The 19,154-nt window shown below is 39.7% G+C and overlaps 2 protein-coding genes across 2 annotated transcripts; one reads left to right on the plus strand and one right to left on the minus strand.

Annotated features, from left to right (window-relative positions):
• The first annotated feature begins 1,005 nt into the window (after positions 1-1,005).
• On the plus strand, positions 1,006-16,219 carry tmem39a (transmembrane protein 39A). Its single transcript, XM_041982589.1, has 9 exons — positions 1,006-1,324; positions 4,032-4,194; positions 9,366-9,588; positions 9,713-9,796; positions 10,755-10,909; positions 11,708-12,065; positions 12,205-12,392; positions 12,495-12,615; positions 13,103-16,219. The coding sequence occupies exons 2-9, from the start codon at positions 4,082-4,084 to the stop codon at positions 13,340-13,342; spliced, it is 1,482 nt and encodes a 493-aa protein (XP_041838523.1). The 5' UTR covers positions 1,006-1,324; positions 4,032-4,081; the 3' UTR covers positions 13,343-16,219.
• Positions 15,823-18,953, minus strand: LOC121638145 (serine protease 23-like). The gene is made up of 2 exons (XM_041982689.1): positions 18,525-18,953; positions 15,823-17,903 (listed from the first exon to the last, which is right to left on the minus strand). The coding sequence occupies exons 1-2, from the start codon at positions 18,548-18,550 to the stop codon at positions 16,724-16,726; spliced, it is 1,206 nt and encodes a 401-aa protein (XP_041838623.1). The 5' UTR covers positions 18,551-18,953; the 3' UTR covers positions 15,823-16,723.
• Between the last annotated feature and the right edge of the window lie 201 nt (positions 18,954-19,154).

The raw sequence follows: 19,154 nt of genomic DNA on the forward strand, positions 1-19,154 counted from the left end.
TCAAATTTACAAAATCTTTTCTAATATCTTTTATTAACTAAAGAAACTGTTCTATTGAGTATTTAGATTTTTAGCACTTTGTAAAAATAACTTTTTTTTGGGACATTAGAGTTTTTATATATATATATATATATATATATATGAACTGGTAAAACTATTTTTGAGTGAAAGGACTGGTATCCAGTCTTATTTCTGGAAGTGTTTTTTGTATCCTGTCATGAGTTCATATATTATTATTTTACCAGTATATATAAATATATATATGTATATATATATATATATATATATATATATATATATATATATATATATATATATATATATATATATATATATATATAGATAGATAGATAGATAGATAGATAGATAGATAGATAGATAGACAGATAGACAGATAGATAGATGTAGTTTTTCTCTAATTTTTAATGGTGTTCGGTCTTTGCAGCCCTGTCACACTTTTGTCATCTCAGAAAAGATAATCCACTCATGTTTACTCTGAATATGCATTCAAAACATTTACCCCAAACATCTATAACCACCAGTGGGAGGGTTGTTTAAGTCAGTGATCCCCAACCCTGGTCCTCAAGACCCAATGCAGGCATTAGATGTTTTCCTGCTGCAATACGCCTGATTCAAATTGAATGGGTCTCAGACAAGCGCTGCATTACACATGTCTGGTATCAACCCATTAATTTGTTTCAGGTGTGTTGCAGCAGAAAAACATCGAAAATCTACAGGACAGTGAGCCGTAGAGACTGGAGCTGGGATGGGAACCCCTGGTTTAAAATACATTAAGTTCATTAATGTACTTTGGACATTAAGTACATTAAGTGTTTTCGTTTCGTTTGGTTTCAAACATGTTTGGTTTCGTTTTCTCAGCGTCTTATCTTTTTCGGTGTCTCCCTGGTTTAAGTACCTAAATACCACCCCGTGGGCAAAGTGAATGAAGTTAACGCTTTTCAGTTAGACTTCCTCCATAAGTCCCCTCCGTCAAACATAACTACTGCGACTGCGCAATGTGAGCTTGTTGAAGTCGCCATCTGATGACGACACGTAGAGAGGAGGTGCAGTTTTGCCACGTCGGTCTCTGTGTAACGCATTTACACTGTTGCTCCTGGAACCCTGGAGTAACTTTTAGATCCGTTTTATGTTTTCGGTCAGGAAGAAAGGGACCCCCCAGTGTCACCGGTGCCGTTGTAGCTCATCACCAGTGTTATATTTTGAAGCTAGATGTCGGAGAAATGCTTGGTGGTGTCCGGACTCTGCACACAACTGACTGATGCATCCTCGTTTAGTTCAACCCCCCGCATGTTGTCGATGTTGTGTGAGTAATTAAGGCTTTTTGTATCTTTAAAACTGTGTTAAGTTTCAATATTCAGCCAGCTAGCGAACAGCAAGCGCCAAAGTCTCTGTTTTTAAAACGCCCTTTGTGAAGTGTGCTTCCAAGTTTCCGCAGTGTAAAAATGATAACGCAGCCTGATGGCATGATACACACAAGCTGCTTTACAGCATATCTTATCAAGTCTCTAGTCAAAAAAATATTCTAAAAAAAAATCCCAAGAAAAGTTAACAGTCCAATAAATAGATTGGCTCAGGACTGTTTTAGCTACAATACACACTTAGACATGTAAAGTAGCTCTTTTAAGCATGTTGGACCTCAATACACGGACAAAACACAGCAATGCAATCCTCCATTGTAGTTCATTTCTGTTGCTTACAGTTCCTGTTTTCACTTTTGACTTTCAATTGTATTTGGGTCTCTTGCGGTGTGCCTGTGTGGCGCGTGCGTGTTAACGTCTGTTTCCTGTTTGTTGATTCAGCTCTAATACTGTTTAATATTGCAGCTACACAAGCTTCTCAACAAGGCTTATTATCTCTTCCATCATATTTCAGCACAAAAGAAATGTTGATTTACACAGAGAATGGATGCTGTCAGCCTCTGGTTTGTGTTTAATTTAGGATCCTATCACTGGCTGATGAAAAGGGGCCTTGTTAGTTTGTTTATATATATATATTTTGTGTATATATATATTTTCTTAATGGAAGTAACCCAATATTACATACTGATAATTGGAATTGTTAAATCTTTTAGTTAAAGGATTTAAAACCAGCAGATATGTTGTATATTAGCACAGTGTTTAGGTTTGCTGTTAAAAAAAAGTGATGCAAAGATGACAGATGAATAATCAAGCTGTCTCATTATCTTTGCATTATTCCTGTGGAGTTTCAATAGGTCTCTGGTTATCCTAACAGGAGGCGCCCAGGTGTTATCAATAACTCAATTGATGCCTGCACTGAGTATTGACCTTGCTAATGTTGTTGATGGTAGTAGTTATACCTGTGATTTTTCTGCCTGTTTGCTGTGTGCTGTGAAAAGGTTGCTCATCATCATTTGGACATTATACGATTGTGTTTGTGCTCTGGAAATTGAGATGATCTTTGTCTGCTGTCACCTTCAGTGTTCAAGCCCCCCCATTAGTTTGTTTTAAAGATGTATTTAGATTTTGCCTCCTCAAACACCTCCAGGAATTTTTTGTTTTTAAAACATGATAAGCTTAAGCAGGCATGTCTGCTTTTAAACAGGTTTGGTATTCTGGGTAGTTGGAAATAGTTGATTGTTCTTTTAAGTTGTCAAGCAGTTTTTGACAGCAGCCAGGGGTATTGCAGCCAGACAGGCTTTGGGATGATTCTTTGGCGGTGTGGGTATGGCGATGTGAGGAAAACCTTTCTATGATATAAGATTTTTTTTGTTTGTTTGGTTTGTTTTTTTTAAATGTTTTTTTAATTTTTTTTTTTTTTTACAGACAATAGTAGGAAGTTGTAACATACCTGACATGTTTCGGCTGTCACCTGCAGCTTTCCTCAGAAATGTTCGCTGGCGCGTTAGCAGCAGTTTTCCAGAGGTGTGACCATCCCAGCAAACTTGTCAGATCTGCTGGGACAGCTATGCCCCCCGGTGGTCTCTGGAGTAGGGAATCCTAGGTGTGTGAGAGCATGTACGCCTCCTCGTCCTGGTTTATGGAGTTGGTAGCCCGCTTCCTGATCTCGATTGCCCCCTTTACTCAATGTTTTAAATTGTTTCCCTCCGATCCGACTATCCTTGCGCTGTCCCCGTCTGTGATGCAGTGAGCCGATATGGCTGATTTTAACTTGTTCTCTTCTGCCTTTTCTTTCTGTGTTCTAGTGAGTCGTCTGGCTGTTTCCCTCTCACATTCTTTGTTGTTCCTTTTTCCTTATGTTGAAGGTCCTCCCTATCTATCATATGATTTAATGTAAGTTCAATTGCAAGAACTGCATGGTATTTCATATATTGGGTTGCTTTTTTTTCCTGTGCTATTTGTTGTCTTTTGGGATGAACATGAAGCTGCTGTAGTTTTGTATGAAAATTTTTTTTTTGTTTCTTTTCTTTTGACTTGTTGTCTTCCTTTGTTTATAGCCCATTTTGGTTATTGACAGAGTGAGCGTGCATATTGAATGTGTTTTTCCTCCTCCTATCCTCTTCATCTGCATGTATAATGTTCTGACAACTGATAGGTTGTGCTATATATCATTGAGATAAGAAGACAAAATGAAAATCTTTAAGTTAGTTAGGAACCATTTTTTTGTAATGTTTTATCTCCAGAGGATAGCTAATTATTTCAGTTTGTGGTATATATATATAGGTAGGTAGGTAGGTAGGTACATAGGTAGGTAGATAGGTGTATAAGGAACAGCTTTACCTCCACTTTCATGTGTCCTGTAATCCTGATAAACAATTTTGTTACACTGTTTACACTTCTGACATTAAAAACATAAAACCAGTTGATGGAGACAAAGAACAGAATTGAGAACCAGCTCAGCTGTGCATTGCTCTTTTTTTAGTTAACTTTACTACTGTTTACTTCTTACATGTGTAGTTCAAAGTAAATACATCAGGAAACATCTCTTAATTGTATAATAATTAACTCTCTCACTTCTGTTGGTTTTCAGTTTTGCTAGAATGGTCTGTTTATTTTTCTTATTCCTTGGGATTTCTTTGATGTGCCCTGCAGTGGCCTGGCATTACATGGTGGCTGTCTGAGAAGAAAGGTAACTGGCGACCATGCCAGGAGGCCGCAGGGGTCCCAGCAGACAGCAGATAAGTCGCTCCGCTCTGCCGTCCCTGCAGACTCTAGTTGGAGGCAGCGTCAGCAATGGCACAGGCCTCAGAAGCAGGTATGTGCACATGCACCTTCATACACACTCTCTTATAAACTCTAATAGGACCATGACTCAGATAAACATTTGAGTGGTGAGGAAAAAGGGGAGAAAATGGACAACATTTCATAGACTATTAAGGCATATAAAGTAGACCATCTATCTTTTTAAGTTTACATAACCATAAAAATGGGGGGTGGCGTGGCTCAGCAAGGTAGAGCGGTCTTCTTGTAACCGAGGGTTGCCGGTTCGATCCTCGGCCAAGTCGAGTTCATGTCGAGGTGTCCTTGGGCAAGACACCGAACCTGATGGGTCATGGTTGGGCTCCTTGCATGGCAGCTTCCGCCATGTATGTGAATGGGTGAATGTGATGTATGATGTAAAGCGCTTTGGGTATCATCCCAGGTACAGTAAAGCGCTATATAAATATGGCCCATTTACCATGTAAAAATGTTTAAATTAATTAAAAGGACACTGTCATTCTCTCGTTAACAACAGAAATGAGACTCTTCTTAACTTCTTAGTTGAGCATCTGCTTCATTTTAATAGCTGAATGAAAGTGGTGAAGGGCTCAGTGTTTCAAATGATGCATCAGTCCCTAAAACAGTCTTGCTGTCACCATGCAACTTCTACATTTTAAGCTCAAACTGTGACCTGAGTCAAACAAGTTCATCAAGTTCACTGACTTGACAAAAACTCAACATCCTCTTATGGGTACTATAATGGTGCTTCTGACTTTTCTTTGTTAATTTTGGCTTTTGTCTTTAGGCTTTGTGTGTGCAAAATGGGTGTGTTTCTTCTGCACAAAAGTAATCAATGACTCAATGTTTAATTCTTAAGAAGGGCAGGCTGGAATAATGAAGATGTGTGAAAAATCTAAAGATCATTATGATGCTTTACACTTGACATGAGGATCATTTAGCTCTGTCAGTGACCCCGTAATAATATGAGTTCAGATTGGCTAGACCTTTATTCATCCCTCACTAGTAAAATTATAGTGTTTCAGACAGCTGTATATGGTATACACAGAACTCAGGATATATAAAAAAAAAAAAAAAGACACACCCATTTGTATATACATGTATACATAGGAGGAATAAGAGTTTAAAAAACAAAGTGCAAAGGGGGAAAAAGCCAGTTATAAATACTGTAAAAGTCAATGCAAAGTGACAGTATGATTGAACGAATAAAATAGGTTTATGAAAATGTACAGTTGTGAGTTGGATAAAGGAAAATTGCCAGCTTTATTATGACCAGATATTGTACAATGATGAGGTTGTGGGTGGGTGGATGATCAGTTTGATTGGGAGCAGGCCTGATCTTGGAATCTGACAACAGAGGGGAGAAAGGAGCTGTGGTATTTTTTTTTTTTTAAGTCTGCTGCTGATGGTGCTTTCCAGGGCTCTAACAGTCTCATGTAGGGGATGGGTGGCATTGTTGATCACAGCTTTGCCGTCATCCTCCCGTTGTCCACCACTTCTTCCACAGGCTTGAGACTGCGGCCCTGACAGAGCTGTCCTTGGAAAAAAAACAACAAAAAAAAAAAACAAACAAACAAATATGTCTGCGGCCACAATGGAGTCATTAAAAGGTCCTCAGTTTGCGCAGCAGGTGGAATCCGTTTTTGCCCTTTTTGTAGAGAACCTGAGTGTTGATAGTCCAGTCCAGGTTCTTGTTCAGGTTAACACCCAGGTACTTGTATGAGTCCATCATCTCAGTGTCCGTTCCCTGAACGTTTAATGGGGCAAAGATCCCTGTCCCACCTGGAGGGACAGGGATCTTTGCATGAGGAAGGTGACAGCGTCCTCAATCCCAATGTTGGCTTGTATCCAAACTGAAGAGGATCTGCTGGAGATCTTACCACTGGAGGTGGAGGACCAGCCTTTCCAAGGACTTTGCTAGGTAAATGTCAGGGCCACAGGTCAATAGTGATTGAAGTTGGTGGTCCAAGATGATTTGGGCACAGGGATTACACAGGATGTCTTCAACAGCTGTGGCACCCTGTGCAGCTTGTGGCTAATGTTGAAGATGTGCTCCACATTCCCATAAAGTTGCCTAGCGCTGGATTTGAGGAGCCTGGAGCTGATGCCATCTGGACTCGTTGCCTTTTTCACCTTGAGTCTGGCCAATTCTCTCTCTGCCTGGGCTGTGGAGGGCTGAATGCTGGGCTGAGGGACAGTGAGTGTAGCTGCGGGGTTGCAGAAGAACTGCAGGGAGTGATGTTGGGCTGTGAGTCTTGTGAGGAAAGAGTTCCAGTCAGGGGGATTGCAGCAGGACTGGTTGGGTTGGGTGACGGAGTGGCTGGTTGATCAAATCTATTGAAGAACCTGTTTAGGTCATTCACCCACTCCTTTATTCATCCACTACTTTATTTGTTGACTTTTCATCTGCTTTTAACTGTATTAAGCCACACGTTTTAGCAGAAAGATTAAGAAACTCCCACAACATTGACTCTGGTCTTGCAGCCTGGCTGGTCGACTTTTTAACAGAGCGGCCACAACATGTGAGAGTAAATGGTGTCCTGTCAGACACCCTCACCTCTTCCACTGGATCCCCTCAGGGCTGCATCCTCTTACCTTTATTATTTGTTTTATATACAAATGAGTGTCGCAGCCAACACGTAGGTCGTAACATTATTAAATTCACGGATGACACAGTTATTGTGTCCTTGCTGAGCAGTGATGACCCTGATCACGGACCTGTAGTGGAAGAATTCACCGACTGGTGCAGGCCATCCTTTTTACATATCAAAATCAGCAAAACAAAAGAAATGTGCATCGACTTTCGGAAGAATCCTCCGAACATCTCTCCTGTCAGCATTGAGAACCAGGCAGTAGAGCTGGTGAACACTTATAAATATCTGGGCACCCACCTGGATGACAGGCTGACCTTTGACCTTCATGTGGACACTGTGTGCAGGAAGGCTCACCAGCGCATGTATTTTTATCGGAAGCGTCGTAGTTTTAATGTTGACAGGATTTTTATGCAAATGTTTTATTCTTGTTTTATTGAATCACTTTTAACCTTCTCTTTTATTTGTTGGTACGGCTCCCTTTCTCTCAAGAACAAGAATAAATTACAGGGGATTGTTAGACTATGTGGGAAAATTGCAGGGATCTCCATGAATGACCTTTCAGCCCTGCATCAAGCCAGAGTGTTAAACAAGGCTCGTTTAATCCTTGCAGACCAAAGCCACCCGTTGGCTCATGAATTTTTGCTGCTTCCATCAGGGCGCAGGTACATCCTATCAAGATGTAGGACTAACAGACACAAGTACTCTTTTGTCCCTGCAGTCATTGCCCTGTTGAACAAGGAGTTTTAATTTAAAATTTTTAATTTATTTATTTTTAATTTATTATATTATATTATATCGCTGCTGTCGCGTGCAAACCTCCTATCTCCAAAACTGTCATTTTTCAAAAAAAATGAAAAAAACTGTATGTTTTTGTAATAACTAGACATAATGTCATCAAACTTGGTATTGTGTTTTACATCATATGTCTTTGGTTAAATATTTGTAAAACAACAGACAGACATAAAGGGTGACCAATAGTATTGATTTATGAAGAAAAACAAAAATCACGAATTTTGGACATACAAGGTTTTTGCCCGACAGCAACGATATGTTGTGTTATTTGTGTGTTTGTGACTGATTGTTTTTACTGCTGGCTGCACAACAAATTGCCCTCACGGGATAATAAAGATTCCTTGAATCCTTGAATCCTGGTCTTTTTCCAGCACAGGTCTGGAGTTGATATTGTGTTTAGATTCCTCCAGACCCCACTCACATCCTTCTGCTGGAATGCAAATCATGTAGGTGGCTTACTAAATCAAAGTGAATATTTACTGATGGAACAATATTTTATATTTTTCCTAAACTAGGCTATTTTTATGATGAACTGGCTCAAAATGATTTGTCTGTGAAGTACCCTGAGATGACATTGTTGTGAAGTGGCACTATACAAATAAAATTGAATTATGTAGACTTGGACTAATTGTTTTAAATATCTGTTAGATCAGAAGAATCTGAAGCAATAGAATAGACTTGTTAGCAAGTTGGGACACAATATAAAAATATACAGTATATTCTGCATTACCAATTAAAAAGTTCTGGTGGTAACATTTTGTTTGCTGCTGATTAAAAGGTTATTTGGTGGCATAGTGTCCGGTTCAACAGGTTTAGATACTTAACATAAATTTTTTTTATAAAAATCAACATTTGAGATGCTCATTAAACACAGAGTTCTGGTGAAGTGCACTGATTTTTATTCAATATTAAAATCCATAATTTTAAAATAAATAATTAATTAAATTCAATTCTAAAAGGTTACCACAAATGTTTGATCCCTATCTAAATGTGGTGTGTTAGGTTTACTTATAAAATAATTGTTTATGGTTTGTTTTTTTTTGTCATGATTATTAGATAATCTGACGTTTATTAAATGTCAATGTTTTCAGTTTAGTTACAGTGACAGACATCAACTTTCACCACTTCTACCTGATGATATTTAAATGCTTGAATGTGATTTTACTGTCAACGATTTCACATGGACAAGAATTAGTGAATGTTTTTAGATTAAATAATCTACAGCTCTGGAACAGGTTCTTTGTTCATCCTCGGACACTATGGTAATACAGTATAGTGAGGTTTTAAAGAGACTCACCTTCATGACACTGACTTTCATCACAACATAGCTCATTAAGCTGTTAATCTTACTGTCGGGTAACAGTTCAAAAGTTGACTGTATACTAAAACCACAGCTAGTTAGCATTGTCATACCTGCACCATGTTCATCCACTTTGTCTGAGTTACAACATCTATGCATCTATTCTCTCCTCATTTTATGTTTTCAATGCTTTCTAATAACTCATCTTTTGATCTCTTGCCTTTTTTCATTGTGTTTATTAATTATTTTTTACCTTAGTGCCCCTGTCACCAGTATACAAAACGTAATATTACTTTTAACAGCTTGGCTAACCCAGTAGAAATAAAGGCACTGAGAAGGCTCACTGAAATGTATTTAGAAGATTTTAGCCATGTAAAATTTGAACTTACTCTAAATTAGAAACTCAGTATGTAGTTATATTTCTCAGAATGTCATTCAGAAGTTGTACAGATGTGGATCTATAAGAGCTTACTGACATTTATTTCTCATTTAGTTATGAGTTTTCATGTCTGTTTCTACCAGGAACAGTAACTCTGTGGGTCTGTCAGCCCCTCCTCTTTCTGCCCTCATCACTCCGGAACCGGTCCGTCACTCGAGGATTCCCGAGCTGCCGTTGGACAGCGGCCTGCTGTTCGAGTTCCTGCTCTTTCTTTACTTGCTGGTTGCCTTGTTTGTCCAGTATATCAACATCTACAGGACAGTGTGGTGGTACCCATACAGTCACCCTGCTGCCTCTACCTCGCTTGTAAGAAGAGGTTTAAAATTTAAAACATTATGACTAATTTTATTATAAGGTTCAGGTCTCAATTAAGAACCAAGAAAATATGGAAATCAAATGATAATCCATAATTTTTGTTTCATCTTTGTAGAACTTTCATCTAATGGACTATCACCTGGCTATCTTCATCACTGTCATGTTGGCCAGGAGGCTTGTTTGGACCATTGTTTCGGAGGTAAACACACACTTACCTGTGTCAGCTAGCCCTCCATATCCCTCAAAGTCTCAGTTGAAGCTAAACCCTCATGATGACAGTTAATTTGTGCCACGGTTCCTCTGATACTGACTGCCATGCCATGCTGGCATTGCCCAAAAAGTTGATCTCCTACCAATATAACAAAACCTCTATAATAAAAAAAAAAAACCTGGGAGTAATTTTTGACAGAGCCAGTTTTTATCAACTCAGAATTCCTGCAACTGTCAAGCATTTTCTTTCCTTTTCTGATTTTGGAAAAAGTCATTCCTGCTTTTATTTAATCTAGACTTGACTAATGCAACAGCTTATGTTCAGGTTGGGGTCAGTCCCTTATGAGCTGTCTGCAGTTAGTCCAAAATGCAGCTTCCCACATGTTAACTGGCATTCGGAAGAGAGACGACATCACACCAATTTTAGCATCTTTGCACTGGCCACCTGTTAGTTTTAGAGTTAATTTTAATATTCTGTTGTTTGTTTTTAAGTCTTTAAATGGGTTGGCTCCTTCTTATCTTAGCGATCTTTTAACACCACACACTCCCTCTAGATTGCTGAGGTCTGCTGACCAGTCACTTCTTGCTGGTCCAGGCTGAAATTAAGTGGGGACAGAGTTTTTTTCTGTTGCTGCCCCCAAATTGTAGAACAGCCTCCTCATTCATATTCAGATCTCACCAATGGTGGACATTTTTAAATCTCATTTAAAAACTTATTTTTACTCTCTTGCTTTTTAACCAGACTAAACTTTGGCATTTTTTGCTGATTATTTGTTTTATTCTTTTCTTTTTTATATAGTCTTTTACTTCTTTTATAACTTTTATTGTTTAGGCCTCCTAATTTTTATTTCTATTTTATCACTCTTAGTTGTACAGCACTTTGGTCAACATATGTTGGTTTTAAATGTGCTTATAAATAAAGTTGACTTGACTTGTATCTCGTGCAGGTGTCTCAAAGCAGCGGAGGATCACTACTTCGCTATGTGGCACTGATTGCAGCTCGACTCAGCTTGCTGACGTTGTGTGGCTGGGTGCTCTGCTGGACGCTGGTCAACCTTTGCAAGAACTACTCTGTGCTCAACCTCCTCTTCCTCGGATACCCGTGAGTCTTTGATGCACTTCACCTTCTAAAGCACAGTTTCAGTTGGTTGTCTCACAGCCGACTATTTACACCTCAGTGGTGGTGCATGGACCATGGAGGCTGGTAAAGCATCCTGCCACCAGAGCAATCTTTCTATACCAAAGACCTTCCTAATGATGTACTCTGTGCATATAAGAACTATTAGTTATAACGTGAAACTCGGGAAAAATGAAGCTTTTCCTTTGTGCAGGAGGTGTGAATTTTAGATTCAGAGTTTAGAGTTTGTCAGTTTTAAAAAGTTGCAGAAACTTGTACAACCAGTAATTGATTCTTATTATGTAAAAATGTGGGGTTCAAATCGTACCATCCTTCTGGTGAAACAATGGTGGTGATAAGTTTAAAATCAGATTTTTCTAGTCTGTTTTTGATACAATATAGGAACCACAAAAGTTTTCACCACTTCTGCAATATTAACACCTGACTGTCAGCATAACATCACATTTTGTTTTCCTACCTCTTTCTGCTTCAAACTCTGTAACTACGAAAAATTATACATTCTGATTTTATTTAGGCATCGATTATACACAAATTAAAATTATATTGATTGAAAACATTGCTATGATGCATAAAAGATTGCACCATTGACATTGATCCAAGAAAAACTAAACTTATCCACCTAAACGTGTTTAAAACAGATGATTCATAACATAATATTGCCATCTGTTTCCCTTAAATGAGTCTCAGTATTTTGAATGTGCATGACGTTTTCATCCTTCAATCATCAGAAACTAAAATGCACAGCTTTATCCTTCCTCCCAGATTTGGTGTGTACGTCCCGCTCTGCTGTTTCCATCAGGAGGGAGGGAAAAGCCAAACAGCAACAGCTGACTGCGATTACCCAACTGACCACCAGCAAGCCGACATGGCTGAGTCGCCATTCTTTCGGCCACGAGACTTCCTCCTCTTGTTGCGAGAGAATCTAAGAGAGCAGTTTTCCAGCCCCCCACACATGCCCACTCACACCTGCCCACCACACACACACTCAGACACGCCAGAGCTGATTCGAGCAGAAGTGGAGGAGCTGAAGAGCGACTTCAACCGACGAATCAAGGAAGTGCTGTTCAACTCTCTGTTCAGTGCTTACTATGTAGCCTTCCTGCCACTCTGCTTTGTTAAGGTTAGAGCATTTATATTTTATTGTGGATTATAGTGTTTATATACAGACGTGATTTAATTTGCATCCTTCGTGTTGCTGCTGCAGTTGTTCCTGGTTTCTTACTAATTTTAAGGTTATCTTCTTCACTTTACTCCAACAGAGTACCCAGTACTATGACATGCGCTGGTCATGTGAACATCTGATTATGGTGTGGATCAATGCATTTGTAATGTTAATGAGCCAACTGCTGCCTCCCAGCTACTGCGACCTGCTTCATCGCTCAGCGGCCCACCTGGGCCGCTGGCAGAAACTAGAGCACGGATCATACAGTAACACACCTCAGCATGTGTGAGTGGCTTTTTGAAAGCACATCCATACATGAACAAAGCCTCAAACTGCTTTTCTTTAACGATTTGTGCATACTGAAATTTTGGCGTTAATCATTTTCAGGTGGTCAGACAGCACCATTTGGCCACAGGGGGTGTTGGTACGACACAGTCGGAGTCTGTATAAGGCAGTCGGACCCTATAATGTTGCTCTGCCCTCTGATGTTTCTCATGCAAGGTTTTATGTGAGTATTTTGCTCATCATATCTTCTTTAACCTGAAAACAAAAATACAAAACAGTGAGGTTTTGTATTTGTGGACTATCACCTGTAGTCAACAGAAACATCCCATATAATTTCAAGGTGTTACAAATACACAGGTGTTTTCAGCTTGTTCTGTGTTGATAAAATTAAGTTAAACAATTTGAAAATAATGGGTTTTCCAAGATGGTCTAGTGTTTGCTTGTTCAAATGTCTTTAAAAAGCCAAAATGTAATTTTTCACGATCTGTGTGTTAAACAAGAATCATGATTAGTCATCTTGGCAAGGTAAATCCTCCCATAGTTGCTTAGGAATACAATCTAGTGAAAGAGGATGGAGTGGTGGTCAGCACTTGCAGTAGTAAAGTTCACATCTGCCAGCAGCTGGGCTTCTCACCCGTTTCCCTCACCCATCTCCAAATCGTCTGTGCTGTAATTTTTAACTCTAATTTCTCTGTCTATCCGTCTTGCAGTTCCTGTTCCACAAGCCATTGCGGATCCTGAACCTGCTGATATGGATCGAATCCAGTGTGGTTTTATATCAGTTATACTCTCTGTTGCGCTCTGAGCGTTGGAACCACACTTTGTCTCTGGGCCTTATTCTCTTCTGCAACTACTACGTGCTTTTTAAACTGCTCCGAGACCGCATTGTGCTGGGCAAAGCGTATTCCTTCCCTCTGTCCTCCAACAGTTTGGAGCTCAAGTCGCAGTAAAAAAAGGATCTGCACAGCAAGACCTCACCTTACAAACTCTGGATGTGGAGCGGAGATGGTCAGGTGTCAAGGGACAGTCTGTGAACTCATAATTGTGTTTTGATACGGTTCTATTTTTAATGCAATGTTTATATACACCTATTTAAAAGAATATTTTTATTTTGTATACTATTTTGTGTTACACCGGGCATTACCACACTGACTACGTTAGCATCTTGTGTTATGTTGTTGCTAAATGACAGGGAAGTCAGGGAATGCCTGGGGGTGACTTTCACCAAAGATATTTTAAGTGCACATGGCTAGTCACAGAGCAGACTTGGCCTCGGATTGTCAGTAAAACCCGATGAGCAACTTGGACGAGAAGATGGAGCGTTGCCTGAGATACCTGGTTGCAGGAGGATTTGATGATTCCAACATGGTGCAGCTGTTTATGCCAACCCTGTCTCACTGTTCTTACAAATGGTTTCATTTGGAAAGAATGCTCTGGGGATTTTTTGTTATTTTTTCCCCATATGTAGTGAAATGAGAATATCGATATCACTCGCATCTTGAGAGCAGCATAATTACTGGATATAACGGAAATGGTTAATCTTGCAAAATTCACCTTCCATAATCTCTCAAGCATATAAGCATTTTTTCCTCTTACTACTACAGTATCCACAAAAACCAAAATGCAAAGTGAATTATTCAAGTAAAAACTGACAAACAGGCCATTTGACTTTGTGTACAAAACTAAAAGTAACAGAATCAACTTATTTTGGTTGATTTATGCAGGTTGGCTTGAACCACATGTTTCCTCTCTGAGTTGAGTAACTTAAACATCTGGTTAAAATCTCACGTTTAACATAGTACCAACAGAGTGCTCTTAACATCCATATTGACTTGAAACTAACACGATGATGAGGAAGTCCCCAAAGTCTTGAACTATTTCTTAATGCAGTCTCTGAATTTTTTTCCCCATTACCAAGACCAGCAAAAACCTTCACACAAATTGACCAGAGATGAGTCCGTAGGGAAAGCGCTCCTATTCACTGCTTCTGCAGAGAATATTGTATACATGTCTTTCACCATATTACAGTTTTCTCTTTAAGTATCTGTTTTCATATCTTTGAGGCACAGTAACAGTATCAGTCTTTAAAAATGTGAATGTGTTATTCATCTGTTGAGATTCAAGAGATTATTGGCTTCCCTAAACTCAAAGTATATGAAAGAAGAATAAAAGTAAAACGTGCCTGTGATGGTTGGTGGTTTCTGAAAAAGAACTATTTGAACAGCTGCTACAGAAAGTAGATGATGATGTTTAAGACTGATGGATGTCTGGCCACATTTTGACATGCAGAAAGTAACGCAAGTGAATTACTTTTAACTGCTCCTTCAGTTCATCCTGCACGTTTAAACACATTGGCATTTAAAAAATTGAGACCTCTTGGATGGGATGCAGGTAACAAAATTAATATGGCTAATAAAGGTTTTCTGCTGCTCTAAGCCTTCTCCCACTGTAAACATGTTTACCTTTCACAAGTGATGGGGCAGCAAGCAACCATTGGCTCAAAAAACTGTCACATTTACCAGTTTATGTATTCTCGGGTACCAAAATTGTATTTTAAACAAGTTGCCTTTTTGTTTACTCACAATTTATAAACATCCGCTAACCGTTTAGTGCTTTTCTCTGTGTGAGCTTCATCTTATCGCCTGTTTTAATTGCATACAGAGCACAAACTTTAGACTATGTTGAGGATTAGCATCAGGGTCTGACAGAAAGCAATGCAACATGAACAGAAAATTGCCTGCAAAATCTTAATATTTCCATCTTCTGTCCAGATTCCCACATTGACTGCCTTAAAGTGTCAGTTGGAGTATTAGCAGCGTTCATGTGGAGCATTGTGCCGGTTTGTCTGTAAACTTGCTTTTTAAGTCAGCTCTTCGGTGCTTCTGTTTGCCTTTCTCACACGAATGTAGCAAACCTTTACAGCTAAAAGGTGCTCTTCAGTGGATTGGCATGTTTGTCACCTGAACACAGTGAAATAATCAGTTTTGAATGGTTTTCAGTATTTCTCCTCGGTCAATGTGATCCTATTGAAATTACACATTTTCAGATCTGTTTTTCAATCTGGCTCTACAGCAAGTTATTGACTGCTGGCTTTTTTTAGAGACTATGAAAGGCTGAAAAAGAGAGATGAGAAATAAGGTCAGGAAAATTTTAAAATCCATGCATGTTGGTGTTTCTATGTTTTTTTCTTTATGTGCCATATCCCAGGAATCCAGATCCAGATTTGTGGTTATTCGGTGTGCAAGTCCCAGAGATCTTAGAGGACTTGTTCCTCATATCTCTGATTGTGACAGTGTTTAGCTTCTCAACACCATTTCTGAATTTTCTGACAACTGAAATAAAAAAAGGTGTTTGAATTAACATTGTGTTCATTTTTCTGAATAGCATAGGTTATGCTTGTAATTAGAAGAAAAAAAATGTGACACAGTTGCATATTACATAGCATATGTATTTTGTCTGATCATCCAAAAATCTTCAATTAAAAAAAAAAAAAAAAAAATCACACACAAGAGAAAAAAGTGCATAAAAGCCAAGGCTAAACTGGTATAATGCATGTTGTGGAAACCTGCATTGCTTTATGTGGCCACCAGATGGCACTAAGCAACAAAGAACCAACATTTGACATTTTTTTCCTCACAGAAAAATCATTCAACACACTTGGGAGGAGACATTTGCTGTTAAAATCATCCCGTAAAACATCCTACATTTCCTAAACAAAAGGAGACAAACTTTGTGAATTGAGTACAGTGTATTTGGAAATGTCCACTAAGAAGATACAAGGTAGGTTGGAAAGAATGAATTGGTTACTTTGGTAGCTGACTTGTACATTCATCCATAAATGTCATTTTACAGTAGAAAAAAAGTAATAACAGTGCAATCTTTAGTATTAGCTCAGCAGAATGGCTATGTCTGTAAAGGAACGATTTTCCCCTTCCCACTCCATTGGTCCATGTTTCTGGTTATAGGAGCTCAAAGATAACTATTATCCAGATAAATGTTTAAATAATAATCTTATTTTACATTTTTTTTAAATGTGAATAAAGATGTAAGACAGAACACAAACAAAATGAAAACTGCTTGTTTACATAATTTAGTGCCATTATTTTTTTCTGTCTTGTTTATGTTTATCATGTCAACATTGATATCTAAGAATTAGGGCAGCAAACAAGTTTTTGACATTAGTATTAATGTTATGTCAGTGTGACATGTACTGGTGTGAGAAGCAGGGATTCTTTTGGATGGCAAATTGAAGAAAGATTTATGATGATGTGGTGAGTTTAGTGTTTTGTAGCTCCACCTCTATGCTGTCCTCTGTCATCTCCAACATTTCTTCACCCCTCTCTGCAGTCTACAAAGTTTCCTTTAATCCAGTAGCAGATCTGTGCATATTTGAGTGGTGTGATCCTTACAGCTACATTAAATTCCTGAGAGGCTCCTTGTCGTTCCACCCACTGGTGCCCAGAAAACACACCTATGACCTTCCGCTCCCAACGCCGGCGCTGCCCGTTCCACATCCGGGCATAGACTCCTGACCCGCTGGCCCCAGGCTGAGCATCACAGTGCTGGTACAACAAGTCTGACGTCTCCTCTGTGGCTTGACAGAATCGATACACCAGCTGTCCTGGACGGTCATTATCAAATCCTGAAAAGTGAACCCGGCGTCCAGGCAGTCTTTGAGCTGGGGGGCTGACACCTAGCTTCATGTGGCGGCGTTTGTGGGGTTTCTTGAGTTCAAGCAAAGCATAGTCATAGTCCATCCCAATGTCGTTGGCATTCCCTTTAATCCATCCCTTTGGAACATGGGTGCGCTTGGCTCTGATCCATTGGAACTTCATTCTTTCAGTGGTTGGTGGGGCATATGAAGCAGGGTCTTCTTTAATGTGATTGGTAAAGTTGGAGGGAAGATAAGTGAGAGAAGATTGTGTGTCTCGTTGCTTAGGTTTTAAAAAGCCAACACGAAGCTTCTGTGCTCCTTTAACATAGTTTTTACCATCATGGACACAATGTGCAGCTGTGAGTACATGGCGGTCCCCCACTAGTGTGCCAGAACACCCAGTTGACAATTTGACAGCCACTGAGAATGGATACTTCAGCAGGTAGTTCTGTCCTGCGATACTAAAACGTCCATCATGGCCGAATATCTGCCGTTTTCTTCTGACATGTGACCTCTTAGCCTTACCAGCAGAACCAGTGTAGGCAGGACTGGTGTTTGAACTGGGGTTGTAGCCATAAATTCCAATGGCGGTCTCAGTGAGTCGGCCATCAGAATGCAGAGTCTCGTAGGCCAAAAGACGCCGCAAATCCCAGTAGCTTGGGCGAGGGGCTTTCTTGTGGCATTCTGGGTCACAGTTTGAAGTGACGTCCAAACGGGCTGGAGACAGGAAATGAGGCTCTGGCCGTGCCTCTGTCTGCTGGGGCAGGACCACAGGGACATGCTGAAGAATCCACTGAGGTCGTGAGGAGGAAGAGAAAACAAGAGGAAGAAAAAGGAGACAAAGGATGGTGGTAAACCTGTGGATTAATAGGAGAGGTCATGTGTAAGATTATATTTCCCAGATCTAATATTCTTACAAAATACAAATGGTAAGGACGACCAGATATCTGAACCCTTAACCAAACATTCTCATTCCTTAAGCCTGCATCACGCATCTGCAACTCTTTGCATAGTTTTTAAGAGAAGTTGTTTAAACTTGAAGAATTTTAATCTGCGCTGGTACTTGGCACAGTGATCTTTTACTAGTTTTGATGCTGCAAATATGAAAAACAGGGTAAAGATCAGGCCTTTCTCGGCCCTGATGGAAAATTCCTGGAATGGCCTGTGGGATTGGCCCTTGGCCCGAAAGAGTAACCGAATAACAATTTGCTTCACTGAAGACAACTATCTTTTAAAAATGCGGGTTGCAGTACCACAAGACTGTTTTCTAGACCCATCTTAAACACACTACACCCTCCACCCTCTGTTTCTCTCTTGGTCTTTCTTTTCTGGCAACTAATGCCACGCAGTGGCCAGAAAACGTGAAAGGTTATAATCATTATGACAGACCACTTTATTTTTCGCAAACTGTCTTTCAATTTCACAACAGGAGTTACTATTCGTAGTTGAGCTGTCTTACCTACATAGCGGAGACTTACCGGTGTAACGCAGACCGGGAGCGCATGATCCAGCCTCTGCAGGTGAGCCGGGAACTGAACACTGGGAAACACCCGCAATCCGGAGCGCACAGAGTCTCCGATGAAAGGTGAGCTTGCAAAAGCTCCCACTGCAAAAAGTCACCGGTAATCTCCTCGGCTTTTTTCTTAGGAACTGCAAACTTTATTTGATCCTTTACCGTTTAGAGCGGTCCAAAAGACGCAGTCTTGTCCATGGCGGAAAAGCTGGATCATGATTGTGGGCTGCGGCTGACGGTGGGTGGAGGAGGAGGAGGTCTCCCGTCTGCCTGAGCTCCACAGTTTTACATCCGCCGAAGAGGATACAGAACAGGCAACATTGAGCGCAACACTGTCATGTGATATCACATCACTCCTGCCCATTCCGAGCTCTGTAGCTGTTCGTCATGTTACCATGACCAAATTCAGTTAGAACTGCATCAAATTAGGATTTTCTTTATAAATTAATACGTTTCAGCTGATTGCTTGGTCTCATTTTAAACAGCAATTTCCCAGAAACTTTTTCAGGGCAATATTTTCACCTTCAAATGCAATTTAAAAAAAGAAAATGACAAGAAAAAAAAAAGCCAGATATTTCCCTTATGAAATTCTTCC

Source organism: Melanotaenia boesemani, chromosome 1 (genome assembly GCF_017639745.1).
Source record: "Melanotaenia boesemani isolate fMelBoe1 chromosome 1, fMelBoe1.pri, whole genome shotgun sequence".
Classification (NCBI taxonomy): domain Eukaryota; kingdom Metazoa; phylum Chordata; class Actinopteri; order Atheriniformes; family Melanotaeniidae; genus Melanotaenia; species Melanotaenia boesemani.